This window comes from Eretmochelys imbricata, chromosome 1, assembly GCF_965152235.1.
Source record: "Eretmochelys imbricata isolate rEreImb1 chromosome 1, rEreImb1.hap1, whole genome shotgun sequence".
In the NCBI taxonomy this organism is placed as follows: Eukaryota; Metazoa; Chordata; order Testudines; family Cheloniidae; genus Eretmochelys; species Eretmochelys imbricata.
The window spans coordinates 187,076,689-187,103,480 of NC_135572.1; the positions used below are offsets into that span (position 1 = coordinate 187,076,689).

Genomic DNA, 26,792 nt, shown 5'->3' on the forward strand with positions numbered 1-26,792 from the left:
CACCCAAAAGTTCTGCAGCCACCGCTCATTATCCCAAACCTTCATTATGATGTGATCCCACTAGTCAGTGCTCAGCTTTCAGGCCCAGAAGGGGCACTCCACCGTCTGCAGCTGCTCTGTGAACGCCAACAACCTTGCATTCTTTTAATTTTTATTTTTTTCCCCACTGTGTTCCCTAGTAATCTGTCCTCAAAGAAATCATCATGTCCCGTGTTGTTGCGGTACTTCCTGCAGCTCTGCAAATACCGGAGCACCATTCTCCCTGAGTTTGTAACGTTCATGACAACAGTACACAGCTGTGCAGGCTCCATGCTTCTGTCAGAGATGGCAGACACTAACAAGTGTGGGTTTGTAGGGTTTTTAAAAAAGACACAAAAACGTGATAGGATAGAGATGGCATTATGGGATGAGAAAATTGCCTGGTGGGAACATGACCCCTTGCTCCCCCTTCCCCGTGACTCGTGTGTGCGCAAGCATGTTCCAAAAATTTCCCAAAAGGTATTGCACCAGAGGGTGCACCATGACGCACTGGGATACCTACCTATGGTGCACCGCATTTTACATTGACACAAGCTCTCCTGGTGTGTACATGCAGCACCAACACAAGCAGTCATGTACGCACAAGCGATGCAGTAACTGCAGTGGCTTTACACCGATAGAACTTACATTTACCAGAGTTTGTAATGTAGACATGGCTTAATCTTCCCTTGTGTGGTCAGCATCAGGGTAACTTTACAATGTATATCATGTGGAGAGTCTTGGTTAAAAGATGCTTTAGGTGTGAGAAGTATCAGGCCACTCAACGGGTTGGGAAAGGGGAAAGCTTTGCCTTTGTAAGCACGATACATTGCTGGGCACATTGTATGATCAGGAATTAAAAGTTTAACATGCAAGAGAAAATGCAAAGTTTAACTGCAGATAGAACTAGCACTTTTCATATTTAGAGGCAGTTGCAGAGTACTTAAAAAGCTTTTCTAGTTCTACGACAGCACACATTAGACCCATAGCATTACGTGTGTTCTTATCATCAACATGGGGTAAAGTGTCATCACTGGTATTCCTGAGCCTTAGCATCCCCACTGGCAGAATACAGCAGGTGTACAGATGGGCTGTGAAGTACCCTGTGCAGTCACCTTCGGAAGAAAGGAGGCAGCTACAATGCAGGGGCCTCTAAAAGTGGGGGTGGGCTGGAGGGAGGGGCGCATGCAGAATGGGGAATAGTTGGTACCTGAGGGCTCCAACAGCGGTGTGGCAAGTACATTCCCCAGCCTCAACAAGAAAAGTATTTAAAACCCTTACCATCCATTTTCACAGATATGAATATGGGCTTGGATTTGATCTCCGGTTCCCGCTGCCAGACACCCGTGGCTGATCGCACCCAAGGGGTTATTGAGCAGTAATGGTTGCCGAAATCCTGGCCCTCACAGCCATGCACCCGCAGCCGGAACTCCATGGGGCTGATCCTCTCCAGGCTGACGTCGCTGCTCCAGTTCCTCCTGGCCTGGGTCACGATCCCTTTCCGATCCAAGGAAGCTAGCAAGACAGGGGCTCTGTCCAGTGCAAAGGAATGCACAGCAAACCAGGAGACGTCGAAGGACATATCATCTGAGTTTGAAGGCAAACAGAATTTGGCAAGGACAGTGAGCTCTGAAGGGTATTTACAGTGTCACTTAGTAAGCAAATGGGCAGAGTCTGGTGTCTCGGAACATACAGGAGCATTATAACCAAATGACTGAAAATACAGCATAGATTAAAAACAAAAAACAAAACAAAAAAAAACACCCTGTTCTTTGACAACTCAGCTTTCCAGCACAAACCAGGTAAATCACAGAAGGATTACAATGCAGGTGGTATCATGAAAATATGAACTCTTAGGCAGTTAACCTCATTTCTGAATTGACCAGACACACAAAGAAGATTATGACTGCAGGAAACTAAGTAGGCCGGATCAGTATTTGGCATTAACCCTTGGAATGCTACCTAATTATGACAGAGATGTTGGGAGTCGTGGGCACTTGCTAAAGCAGAGGAAGCAGAAAGCGAAGAGACAGGGCTAGGACACTTAGTGGGGTGGTTGGGTCTTTTTTTCAGGGATGGTAGCAAGGGATTTTTAGCTGGGAAGGGCTGTCAGTGGGAGCATAGGAAGGGTAGTGAGCAGAGGTGAAAGTAAGCCGGTGCGCCGTACCGGGGTGACCTGGCTTCCGCAGGTGGCAATTTAAAGGGCCTGGGGCTCCCAGCAGCGGCTGGAGCCCCAGGCCCTTTAAATTGCCGCCAGAGCCCCACTGCTGGAGCCCTTGTAGAGGGCAGCACATGAGCGTTTAGCAGCTGAAGAGGAATGGGATTAAGATCTTGTCAAAACACAGGTTTAGCAACTAGGGGACAGTGGGTAAATCGTGCAGGTACTTGTTGGGAGGGTAAGTGTGTCATGAAGTTGGGCTGGGGTACAACAGTAGGAAGGCTATGAATAGTTGGGAGAGGGACAGGGTTTCCTACTGGGGACAGCAGAAGATCTTCTATTGTGTCTTTTTCCTACTATTTTAGACTGAAATCTCAAATTTAATTTCATAGGTGAGTCTTTGCTAAGCAAGCCTAGAAGCTGGGTAAGACCGTTGTAATTCCCACATGATTAAACTAAAGCGCAAGGCCTGAGGAGCAGAATGCTAGAAGTTTGCTAGCGGGCAACAGTTTCCAAACAACATCCTTGACCTTGTCTAGTCTCTCGTGCTTTCAGAGAAGTCTCTCCTCTAAAAAGACAGCCTCCCAGCTGTAGTTAGTGTGCTGTGTGCTCAACATAAAAAGGCAGGCCCCCAGGTAGTACAGCGATGAGCATGCTAGAATTGCTCATAAAACACCACACACACAATGATATCACTAAATATTTGCCTTCACATCCTGCCCATGAAACAGCCTACCTTTCTGCCATAGTTTTTCTTTAATTATGTGTCAGAAGGAACTATGCCTCACACATATTGCACTTGCAAGGAGATAATCTACCAAGTGTCTTTGTAGTGACTTCCACCTCTAACACCAGTTGACAGATAGTCAGAGTCCATCAGTACTACCGTCCCTTTCCGTGCTCATACAAGATCATATTGATCCATTTAGCAGATCTGCACTTTTAACCCTATTAGGCTGGCAGCTGAGGATGCAGTTTAATCTCTGCAACATCCTCTGTGTTAATACCCCAATTCACCGCACAGCGGGTTAGAAAACCAACATGGATGCTATTATATATGAGTAATATACAGAAAGCTGCTAAAGAAAGAGACCATAAAAAACAATGACTTAACAAACTTGTCTAAACTCCAGCTGAAGATGGATTCCATCTGAGAGCAATAATGAAATATTCTCATAATCTGTGTGTAGGGATGATAGGGGTGGGATGGACCATTCTCTATCTGACCTATCCACAATGTCAGGAAGCTAAGCAGGAGGGACCTAACACTATCTCCTTGATCACCAGAGCTGGGGACTTTATCCTGAGGTGTGCTAGACTGACCACATTGTAGTCAATGGGCTCTAATAATACACAGCACACATCTAATACTGTTCTTAACTAAATAGTCAGTGGCCCACACTGTCCAAGGAAAACTGTGTTGAGCTCTTCTTACCACACAAGTGCCTCAGACGTAGTAGTGGCTAGCATGGCTTTGAGTGTGATGAGGACACAGCCTTAGACAATTCTGCTGCTTCTATACATTATCTGCATCTCTGATTCCCCTACACATTAAGCACACAGATGGGCCACAACTGACTCTCACATCCTTATGAATTTTGGATACAGATTGGTGTTGGCGGGGAGTGAGGGGGGAGGGAGGATGGGATACTGAATATGAATTAGTTGAATTCCCATATCCAAGCCAGCCTCTACAATTTTGGATCCACATCAGATCTAAAACTGGAAAGGGTTTATGTTTTCCAGTTCTGAGTAAGGTCCAACCAAAATAACACTAACATTTTGCAGGATATCTGCACTGCCAGTCCTGAATTGAGCTTCAATCTCAGTACCTAGCCCTACCCTACACTTGCAGGGGGTATCTCCTCGGCTTATCTGTAGTTAGCAGGTGCCACATCTACGTACGTATGCTGAGCTGTAGCCGTGATGGTTCCAGGAGATTAGAAAGGCAAGGTGGATGCGATAATATCTTTTACTGACCAAATTCTGCTGGTGAGAGAGAGAAGTGATCGAGCTACACAGAGCTCTTCATGTTTCAGGAAGGACCTGAAGAAAAACTCTGTCTAAAATGAAAGATATTACCTCACCTACCTTGTCTCTCTAATAGCTATGTATTGCATTTCAAATTCTGTTACTTATTCCCCTACTGGAGGGGATAATTCTGTTTGTAATATCATTAATTGACCTGGAAGTACCCATAAACAGGATTGAAATATGTAGCAGGAGCAGATAAACGCTATGGGATAAAATGTCCTATTTTCATGTACGTCTTCTGTAACGAAAAGAGGGAAAGACAGCAGATAGGGGCACACTATATAGCAACAGAGACCCTGGCATCTCCAAATAGTCCATTCACCCAGTAAGTTCACTATCCTGACTGCAACAATGGCCAGTACCAGAAGATGCCACAGAACCTCCATAAAAGTACCTGGTGTATTTTGCAGTTCTGGAGAAGGGAAACATTACCCAACCCCACCTGGGGATCAGTTAATGCCCTGAAGCACATTTGTTGACAGACAGTCCTTGTAGATCATTCCTACTGCCTGTAACTGCAGAGGCTACTTTTAGTTACTCAGGGTGACATCCTGGCCCCCCTGAAGTCAAGGGAAAAATTCCCATTTGTTTCAACACAGCCAGAATTTCACCCTCTATCTTGCCTGCTCCCTTCACCACCAGTGTCCCTCATTCTGCACCTGGACCAACCACTTCTAGAAGAAGAGTTCCATCTCCATAGCCCAGTCAGTTCTTGACTTCTGTGGAGACTGCTAAAAAGGTGGCCTGTTATGTGGTAGCGGGCACCAGTCCACAAGAAGCCAGATTGAAAACCACCCACTCATTTCAAAGATCATTAAGACAGCCATTAGCTTTTTTGTCTCCACCAAGCTGGGTTGAGTTTGAAACCGTGACCCGAGGTAACAGGTCCACACACCCTGGCTACACCCAATCTCTGAAGACATACATTGCCCATAAATTCCTCTTACTTCCACATATTCTACTTCAGACAAGCTCGATCCAGTTATAGTAAGGACACTTGGACATTCTCCAGGATAAATGACATCAATGATGACACAGCTCTGACCCATTGCCTCCCCCAAATCCCCAGTCACACACAGTTACACTTGCAGAATAAAATTTTAACAAACAAGTCCTTTTAACGTCTCAGACAAATTCATACCTTTGAAGAATTGTTTTCTGTTTAAAATTATACTGTTAATTTGAGGTTCTCTTTTTCCTTCATACAGAGATAATGAGTTGAAAGTTATAAGATCTTGCTGTCATTCTGAGAATGCCAAATCTATCTTTTGTAATTACACCATGGCATAATAGTATTATGCCAACATATCTTATTAATCAGTATACACAGTGCGCAATTAGTGACTCAGTACCGACACACAGAGAATCAGAGGGAGATTTTGTCTGCCTGAAAGATTTCCTCGTTATTATATCCCTTGAAGGGGCTGTGTGCCAAAGTCATTTGCTTTATTCCTGAGTTTTGTGTAATTTTTCACATTACAAAATATTAGAAATTTAGCAACAGCAGGACATGAATTTGGTGCTCTATAAAGATTAGTAGCAAATACGTCCAGCTGCTCCCAGAATCTGATCAATTAAACAGCATATTTAAATATTTGGTTATCCACTGGTATCCCCAAAAGCAAGAAAAAAAAATCTTTCCTCCATCCCCGTTGTTCATACTAAGTATCAATTTTAATTATGGAACAAAAATAAAGTCTCCATTTTTGGATCACTGGAACAGATCATTGTCACCACAAATTCATTGCTATTCTTCCCTGCCCCGCCATACAGTCTTATATTAGTCAATATCAGGCACCAGGAAAAGAGAGGCTAAATGATCCCTGGGATATTATGAGGGAGAAATATAACATCCCAGTGACAAATCCAGGGGGCTGCTGATCCCTTTGGGTGATGAAACTCTCAGGTCCTCTCTACATGCAGACTAATGTGGTGGTGTCCTGCTTTCTCCCTCCAGGCTGGCTAGAATCATCAACATGTAAGGCACATCTTTAGGCATATTCCAATTTGACACACAGGACTAAGCTGTCTGGGTTTTAGCTACTTTCCTGGCTACTCAGTCCTCAAGATAGTGAATTCTATTCCCAGCCCACCTACTAGACACCATGCACTTCCACTCGACAGAATGGAGCTCTTTTAGCATCTTGTGATTGTGCTGAATCACAATTTTGAAACCCCTTTTTGTTTGCTAAATTGATATGAGGTTGAACAGGGCTTCCTAGAGAGCTGAGAGAACCACTCTTCAAGACAGGGTAAAGAAGCTGGCTTTGTTAATTTTCCAGGGCACTCACTGGGTCTGTCTGGAGCACATAAAACTACTTTTTCAGAGAGAGACACCGTAATACTCTCAAGGACCTGAGAATACAGGCCTATGAAGGGGTCATTTGGGAGACATTGTTATCTGTTCGAAGAAGAATTTTTACAGAACTAATAGAAGAGACTCTGCCCTTGAGGCAATGGAGACACTAGCTTACTCAAAGAATTAAAAAAATTTCATTTGAATTTAGCGCACTAATCACAGCTGTTAAACTAACAGACTGGCTCTCCCAGATGAAGAATCTATAAGGGACAGATGTTCCAGTGTCCCAACCCTTCATAACGCACACTCCATTCGGGGCTCAGAGCAGCAACGGCACTCCTTCGCATAGTGTTGCGGCCAGAGCAGAGCACTGCGGGAGACATCCAAAAGTGCCTTCAGTGATGGATAAATGTACTGCTAGCTAAGACAAGTTACTTTGCCCCACCTAAGTCTGACCTACAACCAGTACTATTATAAGTACTCTAAATTGATTCTGGGTGTAACAGAAGGAGGATAAGCTGACTGATAAAGAGAAAGACATTGTCTTCTCTCAAGCACAGCAAATATTTCACAATCTTCCTATAAGTACTTTGCACAGATGGTTATGAAAATTAAGGAGCGTGTAAAACAGATCACCCCAGATGTTTCCCTACCTTACTCCATGAAATATAAACATCTATTAGAATTGCACACTTGTGAAGGAGAGCTGCAAAGCTTAGATGAAAATAGTTCAGCACAAATCTGGGCTTAATGCCCTCAGCAACACGTCTGCGGACTTTAAAATAAAAGATCCTCTCAAATCCACTGGCTCGTCTGTGTTCATGAGAGATAACCTAGAATGAACAATTCTGGAACATCAGAGACCAAAACAGCAAGGATTTAATATGGAGACTTGACTTCTATGATATTCCAGAAGATGCAAGTGGGCCAGGGGTGGTGCTACCTCTCTGTGCAAGTTAAGCAGACAGTTGGCAGAGCAGTGATGTCTGCTCTGCCTTCACTTAACTTCCCACATCCCGGGGGCAGGCGGAGACCAGTACTACATTGCTCAGTCAACCCAGAAAGTACATCAACTCTTGCTGTATGTATTCAGTTGGTGCAAGCTTTCCCCAGTATTGGGTGTCAGTTCCAATTTGGGGGGAGTTTCCATGGTCTGTTCATTTCCTTGGTGTCTCTGCTAAGTTTGGGTTATTAATTCCAGTTGTGAATTAAGTTTTGCGATATGGAGAGATGTCTCACTAAAAACAAGCCAAGCCACCAACAGGAGAAAAAGATATCAGACTCCCATCCACAGGTCCAGCAGAGGGCTGGAGAGGTGCCAGTTTCTCTAGCATGCCTGAAGGGCCCAGATGCAGCTTCTCCATGAGGATACAGATGGGGCTGGTTTGAATCTCAAATCTTGTTAAACAATGTTTGCACAGACCACTGACTAAGTTACTTGGACACCTGTCACAATTCCACACTTAGTCATTCCCTGCTGTGCACGTCCACTGTACAAGCTGAATACGGGTCTGTTTGCCCAGCTGTTACAGACTTAAGGAACTGTGGAAGCAGAGATCTGCCAAACACAATGAGACAATTCCCAGAAGCAGAATCGATTACAAAAATCTTCAGTGCTATGATAATGGAAACTCTGCACTGATTGCTCTGGGTGACAAGGACATTTCTAATTCTCAGCAGTATCAATGCTTTCAATAAGCATCTCAACCCCAGTGAGACTGCACTATTCACACCTTGGCCATAGGGATTGGCAGTTTCCTGGAGAGGTCACCGTTCCAGTGTAAAACTCTGTTCTCTATCATCCTTCCACCCCTTGTCTGAATACCTCCAATCTCTTGTTCTCCGCATACCCCCCAGAACAGTCATATAATAAACCTCACTACAATGTACACTGAGTGGCCTCCTTGTTGGAAATCTCAGAGGCATCAAGAGCTGAAAATGGGCCACGGAGACTAAATTGTCTGATGATTTCTAAAGGGCTCTTGTGCAAAGCACACTAAGGGCAGATTGGGGCACAAAGAACACAATTATATTGCTGCAGATCATGCCCATTCTCCAGGGTTATGAATCTTGTCAACATTAAAGATTCCTCAACTTTCTCCCCACCTACCAATTCAAATAAGACACACAAACCAGGTTTTCACCATTCTCACTACAGTCTTTACTCATATTTTCACAGACAGCACAGAGCAGTAATTTAGCAGACTACTTCCCTACTGCATTTGCCTCTGCAGCACAAACTGCTTGACTAACTCTTGGTATGTCATGTTATACGCTTCTATAATAAAAGATGTAATCTTTTTTGGAGAAGCATCATGCTTACAGAGGTCATAAGTGCCACATGTACTAATTTACATAACAAATAGGGACAAATTAAAGAGAATATAAACCAAACTAAACCTTCATCCAAAACTCATATCAAGCCTAGGGTTTTTTTTGTTTGTTTTTGAGTTCTCAAAGCACAAATATATCATTTAAAGCTATTTCATGGTTTTTTTACCCCAAGTCAGGATCAGCCAAGCTAGTGTCAAGCAGGCATCTGAACTTTTGGTGCGTCTCTGAACCTCATAACCTTTTAAGGTTTGCATTCAGTGTGCATCCTACCATGTTAGCAATGAACAGAATGCAACATTTCTTCTTGGTATTTCATACAAAAGCTCCTGAATCTAGAAGCAGGCTCATTACTAAAGAGATCAGCAATGAGAAAGGATTGTTGGCATCTTGGCTAAATTTTAAAATTGTAAAAACAAGATATAAAGTAAGTTTAGTGTTGGACAAACAGTGCTAAGCTGACACGTGGAGATTTAATGACTATCCACAGAAGATACACAGCTTTTCCCCCGCACTGCCCTGACAATGAATCTCATTCCTAACTAAGGGTGACTGGGCCCACAGCGCATTCAATCTTTGGCTCTTTGCTCAGACTGCCAGCAATGGGGACTGTTAGTGTGAACAGTAATGGAGGTTTGTGATGAGAACACCTCTTCACTAGGATATGAAATGAGAACCTACCAGTTTGTTTTATATATACAAATATAACCTTTTGGCCTATATTTTCCTATATTCTCCATTGCTTTGACTAGTATTATGGGGCTTTGTGGTGGTTCTTGATTTCTAGACCTATTCGAATAGTGTCCCAATTGCCAGTGTTGTACAGTACAGTGAAGGTAACGGAGTTATTTCCAAAAAACAAAAAATGAAATAAAGTTCAGTGGAGTACCTGGCTCAAGTACCACTCTGTCGATGGTGACAATGCAGAGCAGATCTGCCAGCTCGCCCTGGTAAACCGTCGGGTTGTCCGAATGCACTGAGACATTAAACACGGGACCTAAAAGATAGCAATTTAATCCCATTATTCATTCAAGGTTCCTTCTTTGTGTTACCCAAAAGCTTTTAACCAGTGCTTAAAACAATCTAGGTTAGTTTGTGAAGCACTTTGATGTCAGATGACTAATATATTGCCTCTGCTCTCAAAGTGAAGATTTATGGAACCACCTGCATATTCTTTAAGACACTAAATTTCATGCTGGTGGAAACTACCAATCACCAGCTCTGAAGTCCTCTACTGATTCATAGAACAGGCACAGTATGGCAGGAGGAGTTTACCACACACTGACCTCTGCCAATATGCCATCCACTTGCCCTGGAGGAGGCCCCTATGGGTGTCTTTCACCTGTTCAGTCTTGGGAACCCCCCCGCTTTGATTGCGGAGCCACTGATGTGTGTGATGTGGACATTTCTATTAGGAGCTGAACAAAGACCAACTCACCTCTTAGAACATGTAACCTTTATTATATGGCCACAATTCCATATGGTTTTCATATGGGTCCTGGCTCTACCCCATACAACTTCTTCTATGATCCTAGGCAAGTCAAAATATCTGTGTCTGAATTCCTCCACCTATACAATGGTTATAATATGGATATACCCTCACAGGGGTGTGGTGAGGTGCTCAGCTACTATGGTGATGGGCATCACAGAAAAGCCTTTAGATCAAGACACCCACTTTTGACCAGTACCAAATCCATGGTGCAAAATTAATGACAGAGTGATGGTACTTCACATAGGTTTACATGGCTAGAACTGTACCTCTTTTGTAGGCAGAAGACTGAAGGACAGATATCTGAATATCCCATAATCTGAGTCCTCCACTAAAATAAGGATTCACCTACCAGAGAGGTGAGAAACAAGACAGCACTGTTTATGGTTGTCTCCATCATTCTGAGGTCTAGGCCCTACTTTAAATCCAAGAATCTTCATAACTCTTGCAGAGTCCCACCAGGCTTTTGACGGGAAACCTCCAAGGAAAATCCAGGTTTCTGTAGGAAGCTGTACTAGTGACTGAGTAGATTGTACTTTTTCTTCAAGTCACTACTGAACCAATGTTCTGGAATGGAATTAGGGCATTATGCCACTAGCTGTAACCTATTGGTTGAGATATTGAAGACCGCAGGGGGATGACTATTTGTGGTCCACGGAGATTACAGAGCACTTTTTACAAGAGCCAAAATTCCAATTAAGAGGAAGCAATTACTTTGTGGCTTCCTAAATTTGCCTGATGATTTCAAATGGGCATAATTTTCTTTACTTTCTGTTAAACTGTAGTGCAACATTCTTGTTGCAGTTAAATCTCCCATTCCCCCCCCACACCTCCCCATGGCTGCATTTTGGCAGTGATGAAGCAAGGTCTACCTATGTAAGTTTATAAAATCACTGTCACATGAAAGGCATTATATAAAAGTGTAAGATGTCCCTGAAAACATGGAGATAAATGAATACCAAAGATGCCTTAGAAGTTGTATGAACTATTGGTTTAGACTTGAAGAGTCTGCTAGAACATATTTACGGAAATAAGAGACCTAGAATATTATGAAGTTCAGATGCTATGGTGATGGGTGTCTTATAAATGCATTAAAATTGGCACACATTTAAAAGTTGAGCCCTCCCCCTCGATCCCCTGCAAGCAAAGGGGAAGGAATATTAGCATGACCACTTCCTCAGACTCTGTCCAAGATCTTCCTATGAACATTCAATTTGTTTCCAAAGATAGCCAGCAACCTCACTTTCATTAGAGGTGTTGTTATAAAGTTTATCCTTCAAATAAAACAAATTAAGCTCTTTCCTGTGAGCCTTCAGTGAGTTGTGCAGCTAGAAATTAAAGATGCTAACGCACTTGTTACAAAGTCAATGTTAACCATCACGTTCAGGCCAGCATCCCTTCATTTGATTTTATTTAGATTTATAAAACATCAGTCTCAATGCATGAGATTGTCATGTTTGCTTGCAGTGCCACTGCCCTCCCAGAGTCTAATGTGTTGCAGTGTAGACTAAATGTGAATGGCACCGTCATCACTCACTCCTGTTTTACATGCACCCCATTTTACAGTAAGTAACTGCAGCGTTTCAGAATCAATGAGTGAACTCTCACATCAGGTGAGGAGAGAATCACTGCATTCCCACAGATCCTGCCACTATACTGGTAGGGAGAAGAGAATCAAGCTTGAGTTCCTGTACATACCTCCCTAGAGGCCATGGACAGAGAGTGAGAGAAGAATTGTCTGATCCTTGTCAATGTCACTTTGCCCTGCTGAGTGTTTCAGAAGCACAGCCTGGATACTGTGTGTGTGTGTTTGGGGGGGGGGGGGGGGAGGGGGGAGAGAAGGAGAAGGAGGAGAGGGGAGAGTTATCAATGCAGAACATTGCACACTGTGACCTGTAGTTTCTACAGGTCATGTTTCTATATTAAAGATGAGGTCATCTGTGATTTACTCCATTTTATAGACATTGATTGTAGCCATCAAGGCCCCAGCAAGTTGCCAGTGTAGCTTCTCAGCTGGGCAGAATCTGAGCACCCTTTACCATAAAAGACCTTAAAAGCATAAGTCAATGTGCTTAGGTTATTATCAGATCAAATTTCTTCATCTCTTATAAAAGAGAATTTCTGCTTTCAGACCATCAGCTGCATCTCCCGGCTTGTCATCAGCATGCCCAAGTTTCTAGGGCAATACTGATGCAACAACTAGAGCAGCTGCTTCCCTATGTCCATCATTTAATGATCACACTTCCCCTGGGTAAACCACAGTAACCAGCAGAAAATCATTAGTTCCCTTCCAGAGTACACAACTCCTGCAAATCATCTCCACGCTGGGGAAAATTGTCCCTGAAGCACAAAGAAAGTTAGAAGGAGAGAAGGATACCATCATCCTACGTCAGAAGTGCTGGACTTCAACAGAAAGCCCTGAAACATTTCCGGGGTCACCATCCTCTCCATTCATCCAACAGACTAAAAATCTTGGGCTTCCTCTTTTAAACAATGTTTTAAGCAAAGCTTTGTTCTAGTAAGCGCTGCTAGGCTGACAATCTGGGAAACTCTATCCACACAATTATGGCTTCGACGAGAGCAGTTTCCCAGTGAGGCACCATTCCACTTCTCACACCAAAGTGCCTCACCCCGGCCTGAAGAGACCATCTTCAGAGATAAGCTCATGGCTCATTCAATTCTTTGTCCCTCTGCAGAAGTTGCAAGTACCTGAGGACAATCAATACTCATGGTTATGATTGTTTGTGATGTGGGCACTTAACCAGGAACTGGACTGTATTTCACACACGCCACTGAAACGCAACCAAAAAGTAACAAGTTTTGATCACTTGCCACCTGGGCAGGATTTGTACTAGTGACCTAGCTGTGAAGTGCTCCATAACTCACTAAAAGCCCCTGCAGCCACCAACTCCCCATTCCTTAAAAAAAAAAAAAAAAAAAAAGGGCAGGTGAAAGTAATCTTTATTTCATTCAGAGTGCTATTTGCCTTGATTTAGATCTCCCTGTTTAAACCAGGTTTCAGAGTAACAGCCGTGTTAGTCTGTATCCGCAAAAAGAAAAGGAGTACTTGTGGCACCTTAGAGACTAACCAATTTATTTGAGCATAAGCTTTCGTGAGCTACAGCTCACGAAAGTTTATGCTCAAATAAATTGGTTAGTCTCTAAGGTGCCACAAGTACTCCTTTTCTTTCTGTTTAAACCAGTTGCCCTGACTTCAGCTAAAGCTAATAGGAAGAGATGAGCAGGAATGAGCAGTGAACCATTACCACAGAAAAACAACATTGTGATCTGTCAGCGAAAGCATACATAGCAAAAAACCTGCTAGCTAGGCATTTTATTTCTGAGGGCTCTAAGAAAAGCATCTTGGCAAGCACTGGTATCAGTGCAATAGCATGCAGCTTTCAGGCATGCCTCTTAGCACAGGGCACCCAAATTAAATGAGCAACAGTAAAGACTTCTGGGACATTTATGCAAATCAGGTTGGTTTTCCCTCACGCTCATAGCTCCATCTTAACCCAGGTCCCTGTACTTAATACTTCAAAATATGGACAGTCACTATTATAAACTACAAAAAGAAATTTCAGTTACAGTACTGACAAATCACATGACTTGTTTTATAGCTCTCATTGAGACCTAAATCAAGCCAAGTTTGAAAATATTATTCAGTAGGTTTAAAATCTGGAACATTTAAAGCTGAATGACCTCGAGTTTGGCTTAGACCTTGATTTTTTCCAATGTAGCTTTGACTCAAGCTAAGAAATCCAATGAAAAAGCTTGAACATAAACTTTACAGACAAGCATTATTAAAGGAAAACTGATTTCCTAGTTTTGAAATTAAGTTGACATTTTGTAAATCTCATTGAAACTTAAAAATCAAACCAAGATCGAAGTCAGACAGTAAGCTGTCATACGTACACAGGTAATAAGCAATACCTGTTTTTATTCTACTATATTATGCATCCAATGAAGTGAGCTGTAGCTCACGAAAGCTTATGCTCAAATAAACTGGTTAGTCTCTAAGGTGCCACAAGTCCTCCTTTTCTTTCTGCAAACACAGACTAACACAGCTACTACTCTGAAACCTGTATTATGGTTGTAAAGGTTAAAAAGTTGTTATATTAAAAAGCTATAAACATAATAATGGCAAAGGTAAAATAGATCTTTCAACCACAGCTCTTCATCTCTTCATTTTTGAAAGACTGATTACTCAAGTCCAACATTACACCACCTTGATTTTGGGAGTGGGGGGTTAGGGAGGAATGAGGTTAAGCACAATTTTAAAAACAACCAAGAGTAAAAGTTGCTAAATGGGAATTTGTAAATTCCAGAACCAGGATTTACTGGTTTAATTCCTTCTGAATGCAGCTATTGGTTAACTCTCCAGGCCCAAATTCTGGGCCAGAGTTTAGTTCCATCCAAAAAATAGAGTACATCTCAGTGCCTAGCAGTTTGAAGTAACTTAGCTTTAGATTTTAAAAAAAAAGTTACAGCAATTTCTTCTGTGGATACACTGAAAAAAGCTAATGGTTCAAACAACATCAAGCTTGATTTATTCCTTATACCTCAGACATCTACACAAGAAGCCAGGCTTGAACAAAACTGGCTTGGTTGATAGAGGTTTTGTGCAAGTATAACTCAGAGTTTAAGGATTGTTTTCCTTTTATTTTTAAAGACTCATACAGAGAATTTAAAATAAAAACAGCTGAATTGATAGCAATCAATCTTTCTAGATCGCTGGATCAAGACCAAGTAAAGCGCGGAAAATTTCATTCCCAAAATAAACATTTCAGAAAGTTAGAATTAATGGGGAAAAGGATTTATAATGGAAGATGGCAACCTTCACTTCTGGCCTCCGTTACTGCATTTTAGACTGTGTTCTCAAAGCACTATACAAAAATCAAATTTAGTTTCACGTAGACAAGTATTATGCCTATTTTATAGATGGGAAAAGTGGGGGATGGAGAAGTTAAGTAACTTGCCCAAGGTAACAGTGACTCAGAATCAGAAGTACAAACAAGGAATTCTGTCATATACTCTCTTCCTCAACAGCCAGACAGCAATCATTGTAGTGTGCCTTTTCTACTTGAAATCAAGCAGTGCCATAAACCATGTGAGGAAAAATTGATGCAATCTGCAAATTCTCTCTATTCAAAAATATTACTCATAACTGCCCTGGCACCAAGCCATCCACTATTGCACTGAAGAGACCATAATCTGCTCTTCTCTAAGTAATAAACTCCTTCTCTCAACCTCCCCCACCGCCTTTATTCTTTCTATATAGATTTCCCTAACCAGCACCATCCCAAGTTTCATAATAGTTATTCCTGGAAAGAACCCTCTGTACTTTAATCTGTGGTTTATATTTCCAACTACAAATTGACGAGAGGAAAAAACTATGATGACTAATCATATTTCTATCCATTAATTAAGGGTAGAAAATACAGGGCTTTCTTGCCAGGGAGTTTCTGCTGTATTGCTCTTCATTCACTTCCCTGATTAAGACAAATATATTTGATCAAGTGAGTGAGTGACGCAGGAAGAGAAGGCAAGGGAGAAGTCAGATCTCCAGGTCAGCAGGGGGCACGGTTTTATTTTAATTTGAAGTTTAACAACAAATATTCAGCTCACATTTCAACATTTCTTGGTTTATCTTTGCTCCTTCCAAAACAAGTGATAAAACATTGCTGTGTAATGAGCTCATACACAGATATCATCCAGAGTTGAAGATTACAACCAAGAAGCTTCTTAAATTCCCTTTTGTTTCTGACTTTCACCAGCTTTCAGCCTTTGCTGGGGTTTCTCTGGAGGCAGCCAGCAGAATGAAGCCAAGCTCGATTCTTCTCTCTCGTACATCTTATTTTAGAGAAGCACATTATCACACACGCATGCCCCCCCCCCCCATCCCCCACCAAAGCACTTCTGTGGAACAGAAAAACTGTACTGGATCTCTGTGTAACCATGCTGTGGGAGAAGCCATTCTAAATACTATCTGGGAGGATGATGGCAAAGAATTTAACGCTATGGGATAAGCCATCTGAATTGCAGGCTGACTGGGTGCCTCTGAGTACAAGAGTAGGAGGCTTTTCATGTCAAGGTCACTGGCTCAACTGCGGTCCAGCTGGGAAGAAAATGAACCTATTACTATCTGACGGCTGTACAACGACCTGTGTGAAATGAATGTTTTAGTCCCAGTCTGAGGCCTAACAGATAGGGATCCGCTTCACAAAAACCATACATGCAGTTAAGTGCTAATTAGACCTTTGTTACCCAGCTCAGCAAGAGGATGAAAAGGACTATGAGAAAGTGAACACTCCTCTCTTTTAATGGTGATCCCGTGTGAGTGCAGTGAAAAGACATATTGTGGAATAAGAAGTTAGCACTGCTCAGAGTCTTAGTAATCGCCAGTCTCCAGGGTTGTTGATTTAGCACCTTTCAGTTGCCAAATAGACCTTTGCCCTCAAAGGACTCGGAGAATTTCTCCAAGTGGGCTAACAACAGGTCCTTTAGGCCAGAGAGAACTGAGGCACTGGTCTAGCAAGAGGCAGCCTGAGTGTTGCACTGTATCAAGGAGCAGCTCTAACATCACCTAAAATGCATGGTTTATACCCTGAGATGGAAAGTATTCAACATGTTACAAGTAGTTCTAATGTTTAAGAAGCCTGGTCTGAAGGAGGGCTAGGAAGGATCATGAGCTTTGGGTTGGAGGAGTATGCTCTATGAAAGGGACTACCTTGTGAGGAGTTAAAAGAACTAAATAGATACACAGTTTGGCCAGATTGAGAGGACACATGTACACATATTTGAAGAGTGCACGCACTAAGGAGGGAGAAGAACTGCTTAGGGTTGTGCCAGGAGATGTCACTAGGAGTGGTGGCATGAAATTAAGAGAAGGAGATTTCAGGCTGGATATCAAACATTTGTCAACAGTGAGAACTATTAGACTGCAGAATAATCTCCCAAAGGAAATGACAGTTCTTCCATTTCAGGATACTTTTCAAAGTAGACTAAAAAAGAGCATTGGATAATCACTGGAAATCTTTAAATCAAGACTGGACGTTTTTCTAGAAGACATGCTTTAAATCAATCGCAGCTATCGGACTTGGAGCAGGAATTAAAACAAGTCCTGTGGCAGGTTATGCAGGAGGTTAAACCAGATGATCACAATGGTCCTTTTTGGCCATAAAAAAAAAAAAATCTATGAAGCTATCCACTAGGGAACAATCTCCAATCGACTCAGGTTTTGGGAGTACACAGACTATACCTAATAGTTCCCTTCCGCTTCTCCCCCACAAACGTCTAATTTATGGGATTCTGAAATATAGATTGTATCACATCTTTCAATTAATGAAATTTCAAGTAGGTTTTTCCCTTTAAGTTTCAGACCACGAATTTACTGTAGTAAATTCATTTTTATGCAGCATTGAGCAAAGAACAAGATTGCCTCTGCCTGCAGCCAGCAAGTCGTGCCACCACGGGACAGAATCTGGAGGGAGACATTTTCCCATAGATATTCATGGAAAAACTTTTCATAACAATGCCACATTTCAAGATCATTATTGGTGGAGTTTGTGTGTGCAGTCTCCAGCTCGTATATAAAAATCTTACAGGCCTCCTTCACATTTCACAAGGTGTATGTGCAATAAAAAAAAAGTTTTCCTTGAAACACAGCCAAGCTCAGACAAAACAGATCTGGGAGGAAGCCAGGTTACAGGAAAGGACTTCCAATCCAACAAGTCCCCCAGCTCCAAACAGAAATCAATAAAGACACAGAAGGATAGTCCTACAACCACTAAAAGCTTTCATGTAACACTCATTAAGGACTTCCTTTGCTGAAAGAGTTTCTCTATTTTCTTATTTATTCCCCTCCCCCCACCCCCAAAGCATGGACTCAGGATATGGTCATAGTTTGAGCTTGTCAAATTGGAGAAGATTGGAACACTACAGTTGTTAATTGTTTAGATAAATAACCTGATTGTAAACCACCACCAGCAGTTAAAATGCCTTGCTGGTCAGCAGTGACAGTTCTAAATGGTCAGGAATTCCAGATGGTGAGGCAGCACTATTACCGAACAGAAGATGGAAGCATCCTTCGGAGCGAGTCAGAGTTCACCCCCATCAGGCCTCCACTCAGTTCAGGATTTACTGCAAAGTGGCACTTTATAGCTTTTTCAGTCCTCCATGGACTTCTTCCAACTCATGTCAAGGACCTCATCTCACTACTCCCCACCCATTGGCTTTTGTTCCCTTCACACCGTCTTCATGAGTGCCTTCCCTTCTGCAGAGTCTGCCATGTGGAATAGCCTACCTTACCTTTCTGCCTCTTGACCTTGACCTCGATCAAGTCAAACTCTGTGCATAGGCGCTGGAACTAGGGATGCTGCCGCACTCCCTGGCGTGAAGTGGTTTCCATTATATAACAGGTTTACAGTTTGGTTCAGTGGCTCTCTGCACCCCCACTATACAAATTGTTCCAGCACCCCTGACTCTGTGCCCATTTTCTCATCCGTAAAACAGGCATACCACCTCTTGTCTGACATGGAGGAGATATAAGGGTAAATTAATTTGCATTAGCACCTTTACCGTTATTGGGCACTGTCTGAGGCCGGTGAGATATCTTCAAATCTGAGTAGAAACATTTCTCCTCGAACTATGCTTTTTAATTTCTCCCTACCTTTGTTATTCATCTATGTAACTATTACTTCAATCCATACTGTATCCTGAATTTAAGTTGTATTTTAACCCATCTTTCATGTAAGCCAACCATAGATATTCATTCCCCCTAGAAAGCTAGGTGTATTGTATCTGCCTGTAATCATTCCTCTAAATTTCACTCGCCTGTCTGAATCCAAGAACAGAACAAAAAGGCACAGGAGATAGGAATGGAGCTAGAGGAAGGCAGGTGTGGTATGCACTCTCATGTGTGCCCCTATTCCTAATGATAAGCAGGACGTCTTTTTGGTTTGGCATGTTTGCCAACGTCCCTTCTAATTGAGCTTGACGAGTTCCTTTTTCTCCACAGATGCTTCAGTCTGGCAACACCAGCATTTCCCATCCAAACTATATTCAGACAGTTCAAGAAAAGGTCCCAAATAAATAACCTGCAGACAAATAGGATTTTAAAATGTCAGCTAATCACTCAGTCAAAGTGAGGCAACAGGTCGAGATTCAAGAGAGCTTTTAGAAAAGCTACTACTCGGGGGGACTGGGAAGGCCAGTGCAGACGATATTACAATCAGAACCAGATAAGACTGTGAAATTTGTTCATGTGCCATGAAACTTGAATTGCCAATGTGAAAATTTTAAATCAGCCTTTGCTATTTGCCAGATTTATTTTGGGAAACAGCTTTTTCTTCTCTTGGAAGGACTGAAAAGGGAAATAAGATTCTCTTTTGGCCAGGAAAGATGGCAATGCAACAAACAGACCCATCACTTACAAGCTCACAGGTCTTCCTCCATACTGTGGAGATTAATGGAGTGCCTTTTTTGTCAAACTGTTTGGCATGAATACAAAGTGACACCATATGAACACATTCAAAAGAGTCGTATTAGTGACCCCCCCCCCTTTCTCGGGGGGAGAGGGAGGCTCTGGGTAGGGGAAAAAGGCTCGCCTTTTCAGGCTTCTCGTAGTACTCGTTGTACACTGGCAACACAAGCATTCAGGTAACACGCATCCTGCTGGAGCGATAAGCCACGAGCCGTGGTACTCTGAATGGAACCAGAGCATGGGTAATGTCTGCTTTTAGAATGATTGTTTTATGGTTAGAAGCAAAAAGGGAAGAGGGAGTAAAGAGTAATGCCTAGCAGTGCTAGTTTCTGAGCCCTGCACAGTTGCAGTGGAGGACATCGTTTTATGATGACTGCTTAAGGCTTAGCCTGTGGCCCTTGCCATAAGATGTTTCAGATTTAAATACCGGCTGGTTGAGGATCATTTCATTATTATTTGGACAACTGGAAATGAACAGATCCTAGTTTGTGCAAATGTTTGTCCTCTCACCAAACCCAGAATTCCTCTTCCCCAAAGCTTCAGATACTGTGCACCTAATGTGACTCTGGGCCGTGCGTGGGACCACAGAGAAGGAGTGAGATGGTGCAAGGGGAAGGAACACATGGGGAACAGAGATAAAAACAAAGTTGCTACCTGCATTGATACATTAAAAAAAAAACAGGGTCAATTTGCCCACAGAGCCGTTAACTTTGATGGAAATGCTCTTGGGGAATCTGAAATATGTAATCACTAAAAATTCAGTAAATTGCCAGTTAAACCAACATCAACATCTAGAGCAGCCTCAGCTCTTGTATAACCACTCAAAACCCTCCCAGACGGTTCAGCACCATAAAAATGTAACAATGCAATGTATAACAAATCAGAAACGCACCTATCTGATGCCTCAGTCACACTCAAGTGCACACAGACATCATACCCATGGACAGACAACATCCACGGAAATAGTTTAATCTAGCAGCTAAGGCTGTGAGTTTGAGTGTAATTCTGAGGAACAGATGCATGCACTGCAGTTGTGTATTTGCTGAAATTCAAAATACCAAGTCACACTTTGGAGTCCAAGTATGATTGGGTTTTAAGATGTTTGGGTAGTGGTGCATGCAAGCAGAGGCTCCTGCAATGTAAAAGTTGGCTTAACTGGCAATTTCCTGGATTTTTTTGCAATTATATTGATAGGAAATGCACTTGGGCAATTTTACTCCAAACTAATTAAGTTTGCTTTAGAACAGAAATAGGATTCTCCATGGCTTTTTAGCGTTAAAGCTCTCCCAAAGCAATCGTTATATACCAGCAATATAGTGACTGAACTGGCAAGCGTAGTAGCCATTCTCCACTCAGAGATAGGTCATGCCATGGGAGACTTTCAAGCCTGTATTAGCGAAGGAAGGAATGTGGGCCAGGACTCCAAGGTCAGACACAGTTCATTTAAAGTATTCCAAGATATAACTAGGCACAATGAACAGCAGAGAAGTGCCAGGGGAGTGCAGATACGCAACATTCTAGTGACCATACCCATCTCAGCATGGAGATGCTCTCAGATCGAGCTAAGGAATAGCAGCAACGACCCCAGAGATTAGGGACACTGCCACAAGCACCATGCAGCACTCAGCTCCCTCCCAAAGCACATACATGTATACACTGAATTCCGTACTGACCTGAGGTTTGGAAATCTATCTGGATGGGATTGGATAAGCCGTTCACTGCCTCTCGCCACATGCCACTGCCGCCTGGGGACCAGGCGGTCACCACGCAGCGATACAGGCCAGCGTCAGACATCTGCGTTTGGTACATCCTATAGCGGAACTCGTTCTCCTGAACCTTCTCCAGGACCACACCATCCACTCGGGCCTGGTCTGTCCAGTCTTCCAGTCTTACCACCGAATCCTGGTTCAAGGAGATTATGCGAGTGGTTCCATTAGGGTTTGACTGATCAGTCAGTGGCTTTTCTGCTGTAATGAGAACAGAGTAACGCGGTGTCTTGATGTTTTGGGAAGACACTTTGCATATCATCTCAAAAGTGTGTCCTGCCATGAAGAACGGCTTCAGTTTCACAGCCTCCACTGTTAGTGTATAATCTGAAAGAGGGAAGGAAATCAGAAGCAATAAATAGCAGTCTGCATTTATGTAGCACCTTACAACCCAGCAGATTTTCAAAATGCTTCACGAACAAAGTAGACACAGTCCTAGAACACTTTGCCTATTGCTGGTGTAGTGTGCAGCTTGCTATTTAACAGCCTACACTGTTACATAAACAGCTTAGGATAGGACATGAAGAACATTATTCCTGACAGACACCGCAGAGAAACTGTGACAGGTGGAACTTAATTACTCAAGTCAGATGTGGCCAGAACATCAAGGACAGTACCCCTACATTTGAATAAATCCCTAAAGGGATCAGGGCCTCAGTTTTATGTTGCTATAGGAAGTGCCATTTCAGATCAAAGTGCTGGGGCATTGGTTCAGCACCAGTGATTCAAAATGAAAATTACAGCCTTTTGGATCAACACCAATTCCTGCAGCACTATGGGTTTGCCTTGAAGATCCATTCAAGTAGTGTCCTACCCTTGCAAGATCAGCTGGGATCAGAGAATAAGGAGGGTTGGTTACAAAAACAAAAAAGTCCCCCTCACACTTCTACATATAGGAAAAAAATCCAGGATAGATCTCCTCCACCGCTGGACTTCTCACCTGTACTCTACTTATTTGTCTAAATCAGTCATAACTAATATTGGAATGTTAGAAGTTGCATATTTGACATAATTAACTACAATAAAAAAAGAGCAGAGGACTTGCCCTACATTTCCCTGCTCCTTCCCAATCTCTGGGAGCCTGAATCCTAAATATCCCTTATTGACAGGATTTTCAAAAGTTCTGCATGTAGGAGGGGAGCAGAGCCCCCAGACATGGAAAATTTGAGCTTAAGAGCAAAGAATCAAAAAAATTATAGGCAAAAAACAAAAATAAAAACCAACAAAAACCAAAGACCAGAGGTAGATAAAGGTAGCGGAGTTGCAAACTTAAGTATATTGTTCACTACTGGGAAAGATCACACACTTGAGAAGGGTCCTACTTTTTGAGGCACTTAAGACACCAAATGCCATATCTATGTCCTGGTCTGCACACAGAAATTGCACTGGTTTCACTAAAGTCAATTTATAAAAGTCAGTTAAATAGCTGTACAGATGCATCAATTTACAACTCTCAGTTTAACTTCCACCAGCTCATTTTACAAACAAGGTGACATTTCCATGTTTAGATAAGAACTTTGCACTAGTTACATTTCATAGAACAAAAGAAGTTATATGAAGGCCTTGTGGCCAATCTATGAGACAAAGAGCAACTAGGGCTCCAATTCATATCCCTTCCATAAGGAATACAGGGTTCTCTTAACTTCCAACAGTGTCCTAGTTTGGCGGAAGTGGGTGGGAAAAGATGACCCCAATATCATCTTTCCAGCTCTCATTGCTGGGATTGATCCTCCATTTATCTCATGAGCTATGGCTCCTTCCAGTGGAGAGAGTACAACATACCTACCCACGCATTATAAGCTGAAAAAGCCTCTGGATTGGCATTGCCCATCCCCTCTAAACAAATCAAGATAGATCCCTAAAGCATAACCCCCTGAGCCATTTGGGAGACCATATTAACCTGGTCTGCGTGAGCATGCTTTCTGTCTAACCTTTGCCTGCGCCACACAATGCCAGTATATTTAACTTGTCAGTCAACCCACACGAGTCAAGGTATCTATTGGTTATTATGGCAAGAAAACACAGAAGTGCAAACAGTAGACTGGAGTCAGCTCAGTGTTCAGTACTGATTTTGCGACAGTGAATTTTCTTCCAGTAATGAAAATGACTGCATATTAAACACAAACCCAGCCACGCTGTGCAAGGCAAAACTTTACAGGGCAACAGGGAAATAAGCTAGAGTAAGACTGCAACACATACCCCCCACATTGAAATAAATACTTCTGCCTTCCCCAGGAGAGCAACAAGATACTAGTCATGATTACATTTTGCAGTGTTTTGCCTTTAAGCAGCAGTTTGTCCAATGACTAAACAGTGCACGAAATGAGAAACTGGGTATGACAACTTTAAAATCAGCACTGTACAAAGTAGATCACTATGCAATGCTACATAAAGCATCAGCAGGAACAGAAAAGGAATATGGTATTAGCAGTAGTCTGGGTGAGCATGGAATTAGATATTCCATATAACAAAATTTGAGAATATTAGGATTGCAGTTAGGTGCTCAAAAGTCAGGAGATCCCAAAATTGTGGTTGCATGCACAACCAAGTCTCTGCCCCCTTGTGCACATTAAGCAGTAACAGTTTAACAAACAGTCAGAGGGAATATAATGAAATCCAATGGACAGTAATGTAGTTATTAAAATAGTTACCAGTGCAACTGGATTCTGAATGCCTCTAGTAGGCAGCAGTGGGCATGCCACAGTTTAAGTTGGAACCAAGTTTCCATTATAAGACCAATTTTGGCAGGTTAAGTCTGAAATGGGTAGAATTATTCTATCAAATTTAAGTAAATCAGACAAGGGGTTGATACATTAGGAGTTGAGGATGAATTAGAATCATTAACTATTTCATCATTCTGTAGCCAGAAAATAGAAAGAAGAGAAAACCTAGTTTGCTGGACTCGCCTAGTTGAGATCTAATGACCAGGACCTGGTTAAACAACAAGTAATAATGGTAGATGGCATATCAACTCTGCTGTGATAGTGCTCAGCAGAAGTTCAACAGATCAAGCCTGAAAGCAGCAAGAGTCAGGCTAGGGGAAAGAGTAGGATAAGGGTTTGCTCACTTCCTGGCTCTCCTGCAAGTAAGAAGGCAAGCAAGATTGGGCATGGGGACTGTCCCTGAGGTAGGCTGTCCCCCAGGCTCTCCGTGCTTGCCCAGTCCCCTCCTATAAGGCAGTGATACTCACACTGTGGCTCACAAGACACAAGTGGCTCTTTAATGTGTCTCATGGCACACTTTGCAGCACATATTAAAACAATATGTGATTTAATTAATAACCAGTTTAAGTTATTAACCTATCAGGATGCTTTTACCACTGAGGTCTGAGCATCACTACTATAAGGTCTACTGAGGGGGCTTTGGCAGATCCGAGGAGGAAGGGGAAGCAGCACAGAAGGGGACTATCACCTCCCTGCTACCACCTGGGCCTCATGCAGGGAGCCTGAATGATCTCTTTCCTTGCCTCCCTTCCTGCTCCAGCCCTCACCTTGTCCTCCTGGTCCCAGTTCTGCTTCCCCCACCCTTCCACAGGGTCCAGAGAACAGAGAGGGGACAGCAGGGAAGAGGTTCTTCATTCCCTGGGACCACAATCTCCACCCTAAAAACCCTTACTGAGCCCATCCAATGAGCCTACTTAGGCTCCTCAACCACGATGTGCTTCCTGGGGATTGTCAGGTGAGGAGAACAACAGAGAAATGGAAGACAGCTCACCAACTCTGTGGAGGATTAGAAGGCACCATGGAGGATGAGGAAGAAGTTCTTCACATGACCTGCTCCAGAGAAACCAGACAACAGCAAGAGGCAAGGTAGGGGAAAGTTCTTCCGCTGGATTCTGATCACCTTTGAGTCTCCTGAAAACTCCATACATCTCCCTTTCCTGCAGACCTTAGGACAGCCCCAGGCCTGTGGACCGTAGGAAGTTGACAGGACTGTGGCTCCCCTCCTAGGCTCTTTAGGAGAGGGGCCCCTGATCCTTAGGGCCTACAGGGGGTTCATAGAAATGGGACTCCTTTTGGCAGGCCACAGGCTTATAGCATCAGGACTCCTTTCCAAAGGATGGTGCATAAGGACTGTGGTTAGCAGATGATTTATGACCAGTTACTGATGGTTTCACATATGCTGGCAATGACCTCCTTTTAAGGACTGCTTGATCAGGGCTCCTCTCTTGTAAAGATTCTAGGAATTACAGAGACAGGGCTCCTGTCTAACGGAACTTGGGGCCTAGAAAATAGAAACTAGCATTCCAAATATCTTTTTACTGAAGATGAGGTGGCCGGTACATATCAGGATTTTGACTGACTGCATACATCAAGAACAGGTGTTACAAAACCACAGAGTCAAGGCTGTCCCAGTGGAGTTGCAACTATTCTGTATTTGCAGGTTAATTTAGTTACAGGGTTGGGAGTTTTTTGGCTTTCAAAACAGTTCATTTCCAGAAATTATGCATTCAGCTGAATTTTTTCAATTAAGAAGTCAGTTAAGAGTGCTGGTGACAACTCACAGCTTGATTTATGGACCAACTGTCCAACTCTTGCTCATGAACATCTTGCCTGGAAGGTTATTTTTAAGTAGTTTTCCATTGATAAATACAAGCACAATAAAGTCTGCGGTCCATGTATGTAATAAACAGAGGAATAGCACATTCGTCTATTTCCATCTTGATGTATAGCTTTACCCAAGCATTTATGCACTCAAACCACATGCTCTGAAAATGGCTTTAATAATGTAAGGTATCTTTAGATACGTTATATAAAGTGTACCTAATTTAATTAAGTATATGCTATATGTCCCCATTTTAACTCCTAGCTCTTGAGAGAGGAACTGAGCACATTTTTGAATTTAAAATGACTCTTGTTCGCTATGTAGTGAAAAGCAGAATAGATAAACCTAGTAATTTCAATGTCTACAATGCAGAGCATTTTGAAATAAGCCAGTTCCTACTGCAGTATTACAGCTAACTTATTAGCACCTCCTGAGGACTGGTTACAGTAATGGAATGTTCTGTTCCTTTGAGGTTCTTTACCATAGTGGTTCATATGGTTCATTGCCAGAGTACCTGAATGCCTCCACCCCTGCCCCTCAACCTCCCCAGTCGGAGTTTTGGCATTTGTTGGCCAAATGGGACAGAATTAAGATTGTGATGGATGTTTTAAGTGGCTGTGGTTAACTCTAGACTTATATTTTTAATTCTGAATTTCTTATTTGTTTAA

The 26,792-nt window shown here is 42.6% G+C and overlaps 1 protein-coding gene across 1 annotated transcript in view; it reads right to left on the reverse strand.

Annotated features, from left to right (window-relative positions):
• Positions 1–26,792, reverse strand: part of PTGFRN (prostaglandin F2 receptor inhibitor) — a 55,083-nt gene that overhangs the window by 4,791 nt on the left and 23,500 nt on the right. The window contains exons 6-8 of the mRNA XM_077816084.1: positions 21,487–21,906; positions 9,730–9,837; positions 1,300–1,605 (exon numbers count right to left, since the gene is read on the reverse strand). Coding sequence (XP_077672210.1) covers positions 1,300–1,605; positions 9,730–9,837; positions 21,487–21,906 — 834 coding nt within the window. The remainder of the gene's footprint in view (positions 1–1,299; positions 1,606–9,729; positions 9,838–21,486; positions 21,907–26,792) is intronic.